The 18239-nt window shown below is 42.2% G+C and overlaps 1 protein-coding gene and 2 non-coding genes across 3 annotated transcripts; all 3 read left to right on the top strand.

The window, feature by feature from the left end:
* The first annotated feature begins 5441 nt into the window (after window positions 1-5441).
* LOC112088599 lies at window positions 5442-5548 on the top strand. The gene has a single exon (XR_002900545.1). It is a non-coding gene; the product is annotated as a small nucleolar RNA R71 (small nucleolar RNA).
* A 6472-nt stretch (window positions 5549-12020) lies between these two features.
* Window positions 12021-12126, top strand: LOC112088676. The gene has a single exon (XR_002900621.1). It is a non-coding gene; the product is annotated as a small nucleolar RNA R71 (small nucleolar RNA).
* Window positions 12127-17859: 5733 nt separating this feature from the next.
* Window positions 17860-18239, top strand: LOC18022412. The gene has a single exon (XM_006405201.2). It carries the CDS (start codon window positions 17875-17877, stop codon window positions 18169-18171), a length of 297 nt encoding a protein of 98 aa, XP_006405264.2. The 5' UTR covers window positions 17860-17874; the 3' UTR covers window positions 18172-18239.

The raw sequence follows: 18239 nt of genomic DNA, 5'->3' as shown, positions 1-18239 counted from the left end.
ATGATTTTGGTTGCAGAAGACAGAGGACTCATTTATCTCCAACTTTGGTGAAGGAAGCTTCGGTGCTTGGGAAGTGTAAGGCTTCCTGGAGGGCACATCTTTGCAGTGCATGTACACGACCAGAGAGAGGCGTCTAGACATGTGTCCATTCCGGAGACCGTATCTTTCTGCTCATAGATCCGAATTGAATGCTCTTGGACGTTCTGGAAAGAAGACTCAAATGTCTCTGGTTCTCATGAAGGACCCGGAAACTAAATCGGCCTGGAAGTGCACCGTCCTTCGCATCATTTAGGACTGATCTGCTCGGTCCGGAATACCTGCGAGACTGGGGTTCCTTCCGACAAGCTTATCTCTCTGCTCACGCGTCCGAATTCCACGATTCCACTTGCTAAGAGACCGTGATGCAATGCTCTCCAACTTCTATGAAGCACCCGCCGTCTGAATCGGACCGGAAGGCTCCCCGGACAGGCGATTTCTGAGACACGTTCACACCCGGAGATTTTGGCCGATACACTTCATTCGCGGTACATGAAAATGGCCGGTAAAGCTTCCCGCGGTACATGGAAATGGCCGGTAAAACCTTCCTGGCCAGCGAGAATGGCCGATAACCTCCCAGGACCCAATTTTTCCACTTTTTCAAGCTTTGCTCACCATTCCACCTCCTGGATTCATCTTTTCAGCTCCATATTCACCTGATAGACACTCAAAACATGCAATAGACTCATTGGGACCTAATGCATCTCCTAAGTTCTAAAACAAACCCTAAGGACCTAAAATGCATGAAATAAAACATGATTTGGAATGATTTATGCAACCTAAATGATGCAAATTATGAACATATCAACTCCCCCACACTTGTCCTTTGCTTGTCCTCAAGCAAAAAGAGAGCAAATGAGAGAAAGAGGTTGTATGCAATGGGAGTTCACATTTTCTTTTTGAGAGAAGTGATCACAATGAGAACTCAAGTTCATGCTCAATTATGCAATGCAAAGTCATACTCAGATATATATCAACTCAGCAAGGAATCTCCACAAGTTCTTCTCTCTCTCAACTCTTTCACATTCATTAAGCTTTTATCAGGTGGATCTCATGATGCAAGGTTTAAACAAGCTGGCTTGGCTAGGGAGAGGCTATGAGATTAAAATGATCTCATCAGTGTTCAAGTGGGTTAAATGCAGCAAAGGGATCTCTCTATGAATGATCAAACTTTGGCAGAATGCTAAAGGTAAAAAGCAACCTATGCATACAAGGGCAAAGACTCATCACACCCCACCCCCTACTCAAAGCTTCCTCACTTGCTCAAAAATCCTCACTTTTCACTCTCATTTTCCTCTCACTAGGGGATTTACTTTTCACTTTTCCTCTCAAGTCTTGGAACTCAAACTTTACACAGCTTTTTCTTTTCTTTTACAACTTCTAGCCTCTTCTTTCTTTCTTAACAAAACATTTGAGCCTTTGGCTTCTTTTCTTCCTTTTTTTTTTTTTACTTAGAGGCTAGACTCTTTCTTTTCAACAAACCAGAGCTCACTTTCTCAAAACACCAAGACTGATTTCTTTTTCTTTCATTCCCCTAGCTATTTTCACTCTCTCTTTTCCACTCATCTCACCTTTTTCCACTCACCAAAAGGTCTTTTCCCCCACACTTATTCCTCGCCAAAACTCTCAGTTCCTTGATGTTGGAACACAGCACTCAATGAGACCTGCCCTTGTCGCTCTAAACCTAACACTTTCTGCTAAGTTTGATCCAAGGTGGCCTTTTAATTCACACACAAACATTGGCTTGAAAGAAGGATGGGTTCAAGGTATGGGAACTGATCCATGATGTGGATTCAGCTACTTGAGCTAAGGAAAAGAGTGGTAAAAACAGTGGTTCTAGCTCAAGTATGTATATTGGTATCCACAAGCTTTTTTTTCAAACAATGCATCACAAGATATTTTCAAGTCAAGTTCAAGGTTCCCACTTAATTAGAGTTGAGTTCAATTCAAACTTGCTTCTCAGATTCAAATCATTTCAGACTTTGCAAGCACAGAAAAAGATTCACAAGCATATTCAATTCAAGTTCTCAAAGTGATGTACTCTCTAGAAAACCTATCATTACTCCTTGCAAGATGCAACCTACATGCAAATGCAATCTAGACTCAATCTAAAAATGAGAATGCAACTACATGATCATTTTTTTTTGTGTAAAATTTTCAGATTTTTCCATCTTTTTGGTTTTTATATGCACTTAGATGAATATGCAACTAGAATGTGACTCAAGACTCAAAGTGTAAAATAAGAAAATAGAAAACATGATTAGTAAAGGATGAAACTCCTCCCCCACACTTAAATAACACAGTCCCTTGTGTTATAAAAGCATGAGAAAGGAGTTTAAAACAAAGTAAACAAGTGAAATGCTAAAGAAAAAGAAAATCTACATGCTATTTACAAGGTTTGAGTGTTACCTAGTGGTTGTTGAAATCAGACCCCAATGAGTAGGAGGGGTTTGATGTGTGGCAGGATTTGTTACTTAGAAAACTCGGCCATCCCTCTTTTGCTGCGGTTTGGAACTCCTTTCTTTTAACCCGCAGCACCAGCTAGCACGGTTTTGGACTTAGGCGTTTTGGACTCCTTCTGTTTAGTGCGGCCTGGCCTTCTTCTTTCCAGGTAGCACGACCATCTTGGAGTGAATTGCGAATGATCGTGCGACCTAGCCTCCTTGGGTTTCAGGCCGCAGCACCAGGTAGCACAGTTCAGCACTTAGAACTCTCGGCCTTCTTCTTTCTGGTGCGGCTCAGCTTCTATGCTTCTAGGTCGCACACCCAAGCCAGAGTAAATTCCGAATAGATGTGCGGCCTAGCTTCCTCTCTTCTGACCCGCACTCCCAAGCCGCAGTAACTGGGACTTAAACATTTCGGGCTTCTCATGGTTTCGTGCGGCCAGGGTCCTTTCACACCAGGTAGCACACCCAGGCCGGAGTAAATCGCGAGTCTTGCTGCGGCCTGGGCTCTTCATGCACTAACCCGCACACCTAGGTAGCACTGATGCGTTCTTCAAGTTTTTCTGGCTTTAAACAGTTCTCTCAGCTCTCTCACATAATCCATTCCATTCATCACTGAGCTATGTCCTCCAAAAATCACCTAGAACCTGAGACCAACTCACAAAACCCATCAAAAGATCCTAAAACAGAAAAAGAAATGAGAGAAAAGAATAAAAAGATTATATACAAGGATAAGCTTGGGGTGTCTCCCAAGAGCACTTTGTTTAAAGTCACTAAGTTTGACTTGGAAAAACCTGTTTTCAGCTGGGGTGAGGTTGAGCACTGATGCTCTTCAGCACTTCAATGGTCCTGAGCAAGGAAACTGAGTTGGTTTGCTGCCTTTGGGAACCATTAGACCCTTGTCCTCTAGATCCCACCTTGAGACCTTTGTCCACCAGCTCTTGAATACCAGCTGGGTCTTTATCAAAGATGGCCCTTGTGAGACATGCCCTCACTTCAGCAAACAGACCTGGCTTCCCATTGCAATCCAGCTTATACTTCAGAGAACCATCATCATCAACCCAAGGAGTGAGATCAAAGTCTTGATTAGAAAGATCAGGTTTAATACTCTTGTCTTCTGATGCTGAGCCATCACTTTTGGTGTTGATCATCCTTAGATCACTAAGTGTAGGAGACCATGAGAGCAAGATGTCTTCTTCTCTGATCAATGCCTGTTCAGTCCCATCCTTGTAAACAGGGTTGGTGTGAGGTTCTTTTTCCATTTCCACAGCTGAGAGAGATTTGGATCCACCTAGAATCTCAGCACTTCCTACATACTTCATCTCAAGTACCTTAGGGGGTTCTATCTCTTGAACAACTGATCCACAAAATTCAGCTAAAGGTGGTTGAACGGGGTAAAAGGCATCCTTATCCACCTTTGTGAGCACCACTCTTTGAGTATCAAAGTCAATCATTGCACCAGTGGTGTTGAGAAATGCAGTTCCAAGCAATAGGGGGAGCTCTTTGGTCTTCTTCATCTTCATGATCACAAAATCAGTGGGAATTATGCATTCACCAACTTGAAGAGGGTAGTCTTCTAAAAATCCATATGGTTTCTTGGAGTAGGAATCACCAAAGGTGATAGAAGAGGGGTAGGACGTTATAGACTTGACCTTTAGCTTCTCCATCATATCTTTAGACATTATACTCACACTTGAGCCTGAATCACACAAAGCATTCTCAACTCTAAAGTTTCCAAGAGTGCAAGAGATGGTGAACTTCCCTGGGTTGCCTAGCTTTGGGAGGGAGGTGGGCTTCATCTGAGTTGAGTCAGAGGTGGAGGCACTATCTGTTGGCATTCCTTGACCAGTTGGATGCTCCTTTGTTTCAATAGAAACTGAATCATTCCTCTGCTGAACAGAAAGAACTGAACCGGCTGCCCCCACACTTTTGCTCTCAATGTCCTCATTGAGTTCATGTATGAAGCCCATGAAATCCTCTATAATGTCATTCTCATCCACATGAGTTTGTGCAGGTTCACTAGAGACTTGACCATAGAGTAGGTCTTCTATTTCTTGCACAACAGCTGAGTGGTCATCATTGGAGTAGATGGCATTGCAATAATCCTTTGGGTTTTGAAGAGCTTTACCAGGAAGAGAGACTTGTGGTTCAGAAGTGCAGATGCCCTTGTTCTTTTTAATAGACTTTAGTTCAGCGCCCAGTGTCTCCATGTCAGATACCATCTTTTGTTGTCCTAGTAAGAGCTGTTGGAGAAGAACATTGACAACAGGACTTTGTTGAACAGTTGGTGGCTGAAACTGATGTTGAACAGGTGCTTGCTGTTGGAACTGTGGAGGACCAAACCCAGGTGGTGCTTTTTGCTGCTGTGTATTGAAACTAGGACCCTGAAATGGTTGCTGTTGCTGACCAAAACCTTGATTCTGACCAAACTGATTCTTTGGTTGAAAAGATCCTTGAAAGTTGCTCTGGGGAACCAAGTTCTGTGGAGCTTGAGGATTGGGATACACCTGGTCTTGTGGGTTAGCTACATTGGTGTTCCTGTAGGAGAGGTTTGGATTGGCATTACCATATTGATACCTCTGGAACCTCTGATTCCCAATGTAGTTGAGTTCCTCTTGGGTTAGACCTTCTTCACTGATGTTCTCAAAGATTTGAGATTGTTCCTCATACTTTCCAACAAAATGCATTGGCTTGTGAGTTACCAGCTTCAACTTGTCTAATTCACTTCTCAACTCCTTAACTTCTCTGGTGAGCCTCTGTTCTGTGCTTGAACCTTCATTCCTATTTGATCTGTCATAGTCTTCACCATAGGTATCATTGCTCAATGCCAAGTTCTCCACTAGCTCTAAAGCAGCATGTAGCTCTTTACCCAAAAAGTTCCCATTGGAAGCAGTATCCAGCTGGTTTCTAATCTTTGGAAGAGCTCCCCTATAAAGTGTGCTGAGAAGAGAAGCCTCACTAAACCCATGGTGTGGGCATTGGTTTGTGTAGCTCCTGAATCTCTCATATGCTTCACCAAAACTTTCATTGCTGTGCTGAATGAAGCTAGAGATTTGGTTCCTCAGTTTTGCAGTTCTTGAGGTGGAGAAGAACTTAGATAAGAAGGCTTGCTTGCATTGCTCCCAAGTTTGAATGGAGCCTCTTGGAAGATTCTTCTCCCATTGATGAGCTTTATCACCAAGACTGAATGGGAATAGTCTTAGCTTAAAGCTGTCTTCTGAAACTCCATTGATCTTGGTCAGATCACACACCTTATCAAACTGGTCCAAGTGTTCCAAGGGATCTTCCATTGCTAACCCATGGAACTTTGAGTTCTGGACCATATTCAGCAATGATGCTTTCACTTCAAAGTTGTTGTTTTGCACAGGTGGTGCCTGAATACCAGCTCCATACTGATGAGCATTGGCCCTGTCGTTCTCTCCAACATAGACTTGGGGTTGCTCATATCTTCTTTGCTGTGGTTGGAAAGGGTTGGGTTGGTGGTGCACCTGGTGTCTTTGCTGAACATTGGCCTGATGCCTCTGTTGATGAGCTTGAGCTTGTCCCTGGTGGACATAAGCTTGTTGATGGTGCACCTGTTCCTGCTGAACATTACCCTGGTGAAGCCCTTGACCAACTCCAATACCAGCTCCATGACCTTGAGCCTGTTGCTCCTGAACTGGTTGTTCTATATCTACCACGTGATCTCCTTGTTCTGCCATCTCAGTCTGATCAATTTGTCTACCACGTCTGTCTCTTCTCCTCCTTGGTACCAAAAGGTTGATGTTGTCGTTTAGAGGAAAAGGAGGACCACAGCTTCTTGATCTAGACCTGGTGTTCATACACCTGAAATCACAAACAGAACTTGAAAGGAATCAGCAAAAACAAGAAAGTAAGCACTTGATCTCAAGAACAGATCAGAGCTTAATGCTAATCAAACCACAATTTGGCAACGGCGCCAATTGATAGACACGACTTTTTAAGGGTCTCAGGGCTATCAATCCCCTTGTCAATGTAGCACAAAGAGGTTAATCAATCCAGATGTGGTGTTAGACACTAAGCTATATGATCAAGTTCTTAATTCAAGCAAACAAGAGCGGGTTTTGATTAATCTAGAGAAAGCTATAAACATAAACAGGATTAAAGACTAATGACAATGACAAATGAAATGGTGTGAATAAGATATGATGGAGGCATGAGATTCTAGACATGATAGATGGTTAGGGTGCTTTGGTGTTAAACTAGGAATGCTAATGACAATGATGAGACATGATTCAAGTGATTAAGAACTCTAATCTATGTTAATCCTCTCATGAAGGTATTAACCCCTATACTAATCCATTTTCAAACCAAATTCTCATTTGTGAAATATGAATCAATATGCATTAATAAACAGTTCTCAATGATCATTCAAGCATTTAACAAATCATTCCCATGATGAAAAATTACTTAAACCTCTAACACAACTCTTTCAGGAATTTCATCAAACACTTTTGGTGCATGAAATTCCCAGAATCTAGATCTCAAGTGATTATCAAGGATCTAGCATAGAGAATAGTTGTTTAGAGAAATGAACTAATGAATCTAGCCCTAAACACTCCTAATCTAACACTTTAGCACCCTTACCTACACATCTAGAACCTCATTAAGGTGACTACTCACTAATCATACTAATCTCTCTTAAACCTTTGCAAGTTGAGTAGATTAGCATGATTAATGATGAGAAATGGAGATGGAGATGATAGATTCAAAAGAAAACAGCTTTAAACCCCCAGATCTCTTTAAACTCTCTTGATTAAACACTCAAATCCCAATGTTTCTCTTCTTAATGGAGTCTTTTTCACCAAAGAGGCAAGAGACAAAGGGAATAAAACTTAGTTCTCTCCCCAAAAAACCCTAAAAAGTATTTATACTTCCTTAAAAACGAACCGGGTCAGCCCGGAACAAACCGGGTCCTGACCCGGTTTTAATGGATAAAGTGGGAATTACTGCGGGTCGGTCCAGTATGTCCCAGGTCGCACACCTAAGTCGCAGTAGATGAAGACTTGTCTTGTGAAGCCTGAATCGCCTTGTCTTAGCCGCACGCCTAAGTAGGAGTGTTTTGCGAGTGTTGCTGCGGCTTGGTCTCCTTCCTCTCCAACTCGCAGGGCTAAGGCGGTTTCTGGGGAATGTACAAACTGTGCGGGTTGGTCTCTATTGCACCTAGGTCGCAGGCTCAAGTCTGAGTGATTTGCGAGTTATCGTGCGGCATAGTTCCAGGCGCGGCTAACTCGCACGCCTAAGTCGCACGATTGTGGACTTAGCATTTCTCTTGCTCTTGAGCTTCAGACCTCTTCCAGTGATAGTTTACCCGCACATATCAACTCGCAGCATCAGCATTCAGGCGTTCATCTTCAGGCCTGCGGGTTAACCAAGTCGCAAGACCATCTCGCAGCATCCAGAGCAGCTTAGACCACTTCGCATTCCGGAGAGTGTAACTCCTATGAGACTTGTCCGAATTGAATGATTTTGGTTGCAGAAGACAGAGGACTCATTTATCTCCAACTTTGGTGAAGGAAGCTTCGGTGCTTGGGAAGTGTAAGGCTTCCTCGAGGGCACATCTTTGCAGTGCATGTACACGACCAGAGAGAGGCGTCTAGACATGTGTCCATTCCGGAGACCGTATATTTCTGCTCATAGATCCGAATTGAATGCTCTTGGACGTTCTGGAAAGAAGACTCAAATGTCTCTGGTTCTCATGAAGGACCCGGAAACTAAATCGGCCTGGAAGTGCACCGTCCTTCGCATCATTTAGGACTGATCTGCTCGGTCCGGAATACCTGCGAGACTGGGGTTCCTTCCGACAAGCTTATCTCTCTGCTCACGCGTCCGAATTCCACGATTCCACTTGCTAAGAGACCTTGATGCAATGCTCTCCAACTTCTATGAAGCACCCGCCGTCTGAATCGGACCGGAAGGCTCCCCGGACAGGCGATTTCTGAGACACGTTCACACCCGGAGATTTTGGCCGATACACTTCATTCGCGGTACATGAAAATGGCCGGTAAAGCTTCCCGCGGTACATGGAAATGGCCGGTAAAACCTTCCTGGCCAGCGAAAATGGCCGATAACCTCCCAGGACCCAATTTTTCCACTTTTTCAAGCTTTGCTCACCATTCCACCTCTTGGATTCATCTTTTCAGCTCCATATTCACCTGATAGACACTCAAAACATGCAATACACTCATTGGGACCTAATGCATCTCCTAAGTTCTAAAACAAACCCTAAGGACCTAAAATGCATGAAATAAAACATGATTTGGAATGATTTATGCAACCTAAATGATGCAAATTATGAACATATCAATCATTGATTAGGGTGCTTTAGAGATTTATTCATGATGCTAAGAACAATAATGCAATGCAAGTTACTCTTTAGTCTAGACTTCAAAAGCAGATTAATTCATTCCCATGACAATAATCTCTTTGTAAATCACTTAATCAAGATTAATTCACCTTAAGCAAGATCAAGCAATCAACAAGCATAAAGTATCAAGTCTAATAATGACCAAACGGTTTCTATTTCAAAGAGACCGAATCTTACACAGAAAGCAGCAACAAGCAATCACATGATCTCAAAACCAATTAACTTAGAACTCAAATCTAGACTAATCCTCTCATGAAGGCATTAATCTCTACACTAATCCACTTTCAAACCAAATCATCATCTGTGAAATATGAATCAGTGAGCATTAAGAAACAGTTCTAATATGTCATTCATGCATTTAACAAATCATTCCCATGATGAAAAAGGCATAAACCCTTAGCTTAGCTCATTCAGACATTTCATCAAACACCTTGTGGGTGGAGAAATGACTAAGGTCTAGATCAGCGTGATGTGCAAAGATCTAGCATTAAGAGCAGCTAACTAAGGAAAGGAGATGAGAATCTAGAACCTAAACATCATAAACCGATCATCTAAGCACCCTAATCTACACACCTAGAAGCTTAAAAGATAACTACTCACTAATCATGATTAACACACCATTTCCTTTGCAAGAGGTGGTGTTAATCATGATTAGAAGCAGAGATGAGATGATTAGATGATAAGAAACAGCTTTAAGATAATCATGATTAGAAGCAGAGATGAGATGATTAGATGATTAGAAGATAAGGTAAAGCATAACTAGGGTTTTAGTCTCTAAAAACTATTTATATAAAAGAGTGTGGGCCGGGTCAGCCCAGGACAAACTGGGTACTGACCCGCCCTTTCTGGGTTGCTGGAGCCACCCCTCGCCATCTGAAGAAGTCTCACACCGAGGGCCATACACCAGGGGGTCATGTGCTGGGTTGAAACTTTGATGAACACTTGAAGAACATGCATGAGACTTGGCCTTTGATCCGGTTAAAGCTTTGAAACGTGAAGAGGATTTGTTTGTGATCTGGGTTGGAGAGATGAGGACCTTGGCATAACATGCCGAGGGGCTTGGTACCCGAGGTTTGTGAAACATAGGACCTCGGCATAACATGCTGAAAGGTTCACACCAAGGTCTGCTTCAACACTTAGTCGTTTTGGGATCATGTTGGTGATCAAGGGAGCCTTGGTGTTGAAAGACCGAAGTCCTACCTCGAGGTATAGTCCCAAGGCTTCGTAAACATGCCTCCTCGGCATACATGCCGAGGTATTCACGCCGAGGTAGGACACAACACTTAGCTTACAGTCGCATCTCTTAAAACCCGAATTGACCAGCTTCTCTTCTGTTCAGTGTAACTTTCAGCTCATAACTCCAAATGACCTGAAACCAGTTCCATGAGAAAGATAACTCATGCAACTCAATCTTTGGTGAAGAAACTATCGGCGCTTGGGAAGTGGAAGGCTTCCTGGAGGGCTCATCTTCGCAGTGCATTTACAGGATCAGAGAGAGGCGTCTAGACATGTGTCCATTCCGGAGACCGTATCGTCTTGCTCATAGCTCCGAATTGAATGATCTTGCACGTTATAAAAAGAGGAGTCAAATATCTCTGATTCTTATGAAGGCCTAGGAAACCGAATCGGCCTGGAAGTGCGCCGTCCTTCGCATTCTTCGGAGCTCATCGGGTCGGTCCAAGACGGCAGCGAGACAGGGGATTCAGTTGTCGGTCAACTTTCTGCTCACGCGTCCGAATTCTATTATTCCACTTGCTATGGAACCATGATCCAATCTTCTCCAACTTTGATGAAGCCTCCGACAACTGAATCGGACCGGAAGGTTCCCCGGACAGGCGATCATTCAGGAGTATCGGATTGCTCCGGAATGGATGCGAGAGAGGTCTGTCTTCCGATTACCATATCTTTCGGATCCATGGTTCAAATGCTTTGTTTCCAACTGTTCTAAACTCTTGACTCAATTATCTCCAACGTTTATGAAGACTCCGACAGCTGAATCGGCCGGCAAGATCTTCCGGTGACGCGATTTCGGAGATGTATCTGCACCCGGGATTTTTGGCCGAGAGACTTGACCGCGGCACGTGTTTTTGGCCGAGAAAGCTACCCGCGGGAAGGATTTTGGCCGAGGATCTTCGACCTTCAGTACAGCATTTTGCCGAGAAACCCAAAATTGCTCCTTTTCACCATTTTTGATCATTCCAACTCCATTTCTTCATCTGAATCACATCCTCCACTCCAAATTGGCTCCAAAAGCACCTGTTTAACACTCCAAAACATGCAAAACTCTCTTGGACCTAATGTAATCTCCTAAGTCCTAAAACAATGCCTAAAGACCTAAAATGAATGAGATAAGACATGATTTGGACTAAAATATGTACACTAAATGATGCAATTTATGAATATATCAGTACATCTAACGTTTTTACGTGCGAAGATAAAGATTCAAACTTACCATTCAGATCATTGTACATGCAGTCCACTTTCACGTTCACGTCTTTAGATGCTTTTTTGTTCGTCATAACGAGCTGTTGGATTGACTGTTCAAGTCTACCGATTTGTGAAGCTAGCTGGTTCGTCGTGACTCCCTGCTGTTGTACAAATTGATTGTTAAAACTCGTACCTTGGTAGTTATATGGCTGTCGCGGTTGATATGGTACTATTCCTCCAACGTTTCCACCTTGAAACATGTTTTGAAAGGATTTTTGCTGAGGTGGGTAGTACTGGTCTTGAGGATTCTCCACATTTGGATTGCGGTAAGAGAGATTGTTGTAATTTGCATTCCGGAAGTTGTTGTTGAAGCTATTATTGGAGCGATTTTGATATGGCACCAGTGCTCCTACATAGTTCACATCTTCTTCTTGAAAGGCTTGATTAATGTGATCGATATCACTAGGTCCTTCATCTTCTGCCCCATTTTTGGTCTCACAAGCATGGATTGGGCGATTGTTACTCTTCAGAAGCTGGCTCACCATGTTCTTCAACTCGGTTATCTCCTTGTTGTCTGTTCCGGCTTGCTTCATTGATCGATCATATTCAGGACAGTCATTGCTATTGGCTTGAGCCAAATTTTATCTCCATTGCTAGCTGTATCAAGTGAAAGTTTGTATTTTGGTTGCAAACCTCGGTAAAATGTGCTCAGCAGGCTTGATCCATGAAATCCATGGTGAGGGCAATCACGTTCATACTCCTTAAAACGCTCCCAGGCTTCATAGAAAGATTCAGTTGGCCCTTGTTGAAAGTTTGAGATCTTTGTTCTCAACTGATTCGACCTTGACTTAGTGTAGAAGTGGTTCAGGAAAGCATTTCTGCATTCTTCCCAATTGGTAATCGATCCTGCAGGCAAAGATTTCAACCAACGGTGAGCTTTATCTGCTAATGAAAAATGGAACAACTTACACTTTAAATAGTCTGGTGGAACTTGGTTTGTTCTCATCATGCTGCAAATTTCTTCAAAGAGCTCGATATGGTCCATTGGATGCTCAGAAGGAACTCCATGGAACTGGTTTTGTTTCACCAATGAGATGATCTGAGGCTTGACTTCAAACTCATTCCGGTTCGGAAATGGAACTTGAATTGCAGATCGGTTCTGAAAATTTTGAGTAGGTGCATCAAAATCAGCTATGTGATGGTTCCTGGCTTGTCTTCGGTGTTGATTTGCTGGCGGAATGGGGCGGTGAATGCGTTCATTCGGCTGCATTGCTGGGTGGTCACCATCGGCTGCATTGATGGGTGGATCAAGGTCTTCACGTCCTTCTCTCTCTTGGTTCTGGTGGTTTCTTGGAGGAACCTCATCTTCCTCTCCATCTTGTCGAGCATGATCACCTCCTCTGTGATCATTCTCTTCATTTTCCCCATGTTCGGACCCGTCTTGGTCCATATTTAAAGTTCGATTAATAAGATCTCCAGGATGGTCGTCGTTGGCCATTCCTTGCGTTCGTCTAAGTCTTCGAAGATCTCTTTCGTGTCTGTCTATCTCATCTAGAATTGGAATGTTTTCTACAGGTCTGCGCCTGGTATTCATGCAATTCACAGAAAAAAAAAGAAGGGTAAGATAATTCAGCAAAACTTTAAGAAAGAACTAGAGATCAGGTGTCTAGAACAGAAGTTAAAACAAGCAAAATAGCAAAAGGCAGCGAAACAAATCCCCGGCAACGGCGCCAAAAACTTGATGTCGTATCAACTGCGTGAGGGAACAAGTTTTACCCTTAACAAAACAAATGAAAGCCGCAAGTGCACAGCTAATCAGTTGTAGTATTTAGGGATCGAATCCACAGAGATTTGTGTGCCTGGTATTCTTCTACGGTTTTTAACTTTATGTCTAGACTAAATTGGTTTTAAAGGTTGGTTGTTTGTTTTACGAATTAAACTAAAAACAAAGAAAGCAAATAAATCTATCCTAAAAAGCAAGTAAGAAAATCGAATGAAATGCAATTAGAATAAGCAAAATATCGAATGAAAGACTAATAAGGCAAGTGAAATATCGCATGAAAGGTAAATTAAGCAAGTAAAATATCGAACTAAGGGAATTGAAATGCAGGTCTAAGAAAGCAATAAAAATCGATGGAGTTGTAAACTATGGCTAAAAACGTTGAGCTTTTGGGATCTCTAAGGGATCATAATCGGTTTTAACACTAGGGTAAATAGATTGGGATTGACGGATATCGGTATATGGGTTCTAGAGCTAGAGTACGGCGGTATTACTACGTCACTGTCGTGATCATAACCAACTGTTTCTCGCAACCCTGACCAGTAGGTTTCCACTCTGACCCTGGAAGGGAGAGAACGCAAGAGCTGCACAAGACTCGTCAATACTCACGATCTCGCCGCAGGTAGGTTTCCACTCCTACGGAAAAATCGCCTGTTTCATTCTAGGGCGGATACTTAATGAAAAATTTCGCAACACTAACTATCTAGATCAGATACTAGGTGATCAATCAAGCATACATGCAATAAGAACAAGAATAAACAGAGAACAGGTCGAAATCCCAGATCTATAAACCTAGATGTCTTAATCGATTATGAGAGCCCCTTTCGGGAACCCTAAACCCAACTCGGGATCTACTCAGACATGGCTGAGGTCGACATCATCATCGGTTTTAATAAAAGTAATGAAAAACAGTAAAGAAAAGAGATAAAGAAAGTTTCTCTACTGAAGAACTCGGACTTGAACAATCTCCTACAAAAATCTCATAAAAACGGCTAAAGGAAAAGGGTTTCTGTAAAGTGTGTATTGCTCTCTCTAAAAATGACCTAAATGACATGTATTTATAGTCTCCAATACTCCATGGTCTCTAGGGTTCCGGAATTGCGGCTGAGAATGACTTTGGGCTTCAGATACATGGGCTTTAATTCGGAGATTGATTGCCGCGGTCGGGAGTGTTGTGACCGCGGGGATTGGCTGGTTGGCCGCGGTCGGGAAGCTTCTGACCGCGGGAAATAGGTTGATCACTGTGGTCGCGTGACTTGCTGGCCGACTTCGAGTGGCTCCGGGGCTAATGGAATATCTTGAGATCCAACCGTTGGAATGTCTCCAAACCAAGTGCATTTGAAAGCTGGTTGATTCTTTTATAAGTTGTCCAATTTTGAGGGTGATCAGACGGTGAGAAGGTCTTCGTCTCTCAATGAGAGTTCTGACGGTCTGCATTTATTCAAAAGAGTCTTTTTGTTCCATTTTGTGCCTCTTTATCCCAATTTACCTGAAAAGTCTTTTAAAATCCGGAAACATAGAAATCCTTTGAAAACCTTTGAAAATGGAGTAAAAACACCTGTAAAAGATATTAAAGTGATCCATAAAAATGGTCAAAATCCGGTGTTATCAATAGTGTTGACAATTGAAGACCAACTCAATCTTTTTTTCCCAGTCTAAATACGCATCAGGATCATTATTGCTGTGAAATGGAGGGATGCGTAGCTTGAGGCCTCCTTAACCGTCTGGAACTATAGCTTTATCTTCTTTATCTCGCCTATGCTTCCCTCTACTACCTCTAGACGAGCTGCTGTCTTGACCATAGTATATATCGGCCTCCTCATCTCTAGTGCTCTTATTTGGCTCTTGAACCTTTTCTTTTCCATGATCTCTTCTACTTGTTTCTTTGTTTGACCTCAAATCAGAATGATGTTGTTGCATCTCTTGTCTGAACTCTTCAAGTTGAGAGGTCATGAGTTTCTTCATCTCGGCCATCATGGCTTCCATCATTAGTTTATTGAAACCATTGCCACTGGTCTCCTCGTGTTGATCCGACATAGTTCCTGAGACCAAAGACAAACAGATCACTAGAAATTTGTCCCAAACTCGATTAAGTACAAAGAATGACTCTTCATGTTCCTCAAGAAAACTAAAACCCTAGAATATGATCGGTTTTCATTTGAACTTAAACAGATATTGCCGATGATGTGAATCGTTGATAGAAGTTTGAAAGACACAATGATTTACTGATGAAACTTGTCGGTACAAACATAAACACTAGATCTATATGCGGACTTGATAGATCTAAGAATATGAGATAAAAAAAAAAAAATGGATAACAACCTGATGTAATCGCTTCTCCAGTGAATAGAGTGTGCTCTGATACCACTTAATATGATCCTCCCTGAATCCACACTTTAAGACTGGAAGTAACAAGCTTGAACTTCTGAAATACAACGAACTGAAGGGCAAAGGAATGGATCGAGGGGTCGCACAAAGGCTGCGGAAGACCTTTGATTTACCGGTTTGTTTCTGAGGATATTACACCACCTAAGAATCGGGTGTTTGAGAGATATGACACACTCACAAACTAAGATATTCAAAGAACAAATGATATTTACTTAGAAAGGTTTTTAGATAAAAGAAAATATGGTTTCTCAAATGAGATTACAAGAGAATATAAAGGAAAAGAAGAGAGTCTCGGCCATCAATAAGCATGTCTAGGAAATACAGGTGTGAGCTGTCTAAGTTGAATTCAAATATCTTCACAGGCTCCCCTTCTCTTGGCCGTCTCACTTGGGCTGGACTTAGTGGACCTTATTGAGAAGGTGATCCAACTTTGCCTCATTAAAAACCCATCACTAGAAAACCCATCGGGACAAAACTAGTGGTGGGGAAAAAGAGTACAAGATTGGATCACAAGTCCACTAAGCTTCAAGGACTTGGATCACAACCAAAGTATTTGTGATGAACTCTTTTCCCTCTTGAGCCGAGTGTTGTGCTTGTCTTAGAATTCCTCCTACGGCCTCCTTAAGCTTCTTAGTTCTTGATCTTGTCATGGGACCATTCGGAATGACTAAAGCCTTTTCTAGTTCAGACTCTTGCTCCTCAGCTACAAGCTATCTTTCCTCAGGTTCTAGCTCTATGTCTTCACTGCTGTCCATGATCATATCAAACCGTGAGAAACCAAGTGTTGGCTGCGGTCCGGAAGGCTGGCCGGCTGATTGACTGGACATCTTGCTCTTCGCGTAACATTTGATTGAACCATTGGATTGTCGTGATGTCAAGTGTGCTGGAAATCTAGCTGCTCCATATTTAAGATTTCTAAATTTGAGCTGGATCAGACGATGAGAAGGTCTTCATTTGAGGGTGAACTTCTGACGGTTTGACTCTAAGCTAAAAATCTAGTCTTCTATCCACTTTGCAAAGCTTTTACCTAAGTTTCTTGAAAAGAGTATTGAAACTACGAGTACTAAAACACCATAATAAAAAAAAAAACTTCAAAAAAATAAACAACATAAGAAAAGCATTTAAAAACGATCCATAAAATGGTCAAAATAAAGTGTTATCACAGGCTGAGCTTCTTCGACAACTGGATCCATTTCGATACAACCATAGGGACATTTTCAATGTTCTACATTCCTCTTCGAATAACTCTATTACAAATAGAGACGTCACGAATCTTAAAATTCATCGTAGACACATCCACCACGAAAACATCAACTTTTTTATTCTTATTCCTAATCAGCCAGATGTTATTATCTATCACATGAACCTTCGCAACAAGTGGAGCAGGGGAATTAAACTTTCCGATTAGAATCTCATCCCACAAGGGGGCTAAACGTTAAATGATGTCATCTGGTATTTCCACCATAGGAGAACCCGCAACCATTGAGACTGTTAGATGGGGTTGCAAAAGACCAGACTTATTTTGAACAATTGATGAGTAGAGAGGCTTTGATGCTGGTTGAGAAACCAGTGGAGAAGATGACGTAGAATTCTCTAAAACCATGGTGGAACCTTCCTCCTTTCCTTCCATACCGATAACCCTTTGCTGATCACTTGAAACCGGAGCCTCCATGCGATTTCTCACCGGAGACGGAAGGCGGAGAATCCACAGACGTTGCCATACGTGCAGCCAACGAAAACCTCTGAAGGTTATATCTTGTCAGGTTATATCAAACGCTTACAATTTATTTCCTTTGCATTATACTTATGAGTTTACAACTTATTCTTGAAGGCTGTATACCATCTTCTAGACTTCCCTAAAATTAATATTGTCAGAGTTCTTGTTGTGAATTTATTACAAAAGTGCGAACGATTGAAAAGGTCGGTATATTATGCAAATTTGTAGTGTGAATTCAATTGGTTGGTCACATGGACGTTAAAAAAAAATTAATTAAACTCCAAGATAAGGATTAAAAGTTTGATAACACGTGTTATACACATGGAACTCCTGGGGTGAATGTGGACTGCCGGTGAGAAGAGGTCGTCGATCTCATTGTCGTTCAGAGCTTCGCCTATCATGCGCTATCCGAAGAGGCCAAAAAAAACTAAAAATGCTTTGATAAATCTGGAGTTTTCACCTCCAAAAAACATTACAAACATATCGTTAAAAATTTGGAGACAAAAAAATAAAAAGGATAAATCATAACATTTTGCCTACTTCAAATCACGTGTTCGCTTCTGACAACGGCACCAGGGATGAAAAAGTATACGTGTCTGAAAACCACTTTCCATATAAAATAGATCAACCACTCGGCGTCGACTTCAAAGACGAACTGATTATGGAAGAACAGCAAAAGAAAACGGAAGGGAGCACCATGTACGAGCCACGTCAGAACCAGCCACCGTATGTTTCGCAGATGCAGCCGATGATGCAGGAAGCTTACGGAGGCGGGCTTTACGGTAAGGACGACGAGAAAGAGGTAGATGCCAAGACTAAAGAGAAAGAGGCCAAGAATATAGAGAACGAGCCTCAACAGCATAACCAACCGGCCAGCGATACACAGAGCGCAGATGGGCCAGACGAGGTGAAGACGATGAAGCCAAAACACAAGCAACCACCTTCTTCCGGCGATAGAGACATTGACATCATTGGCCAGTCTTATATTCAATGATGACTCTTGTAGTGCTCTTTTGTTTGTGTTGTATTGTTCTTTAGAGTTTCTCTTTCTTTGTCTTTTAC

Source organism: Eutrema salsugineum, unplaced genomic scaffold, assembly GCF_000478725.1.
Source record: "Eutrema salsugineum unplaced genomic scaffold, Eutsalg1_0 scaffold_14, whole genome shotgun sequence".
NCBI classification, from domain to species: domain Eukaryota; kingdom Viridiplantae; phylum Streptophyta; class Magnoliopsida; order Brassicales; family Brassicaceae; genus Eutrema; species Eutrema salsugineum.
The sequence above is the reverse complement of the archived record's forward strand: the minus strand, read 5'-3'. Positions and strand labels throughout refer to the sequence as shown.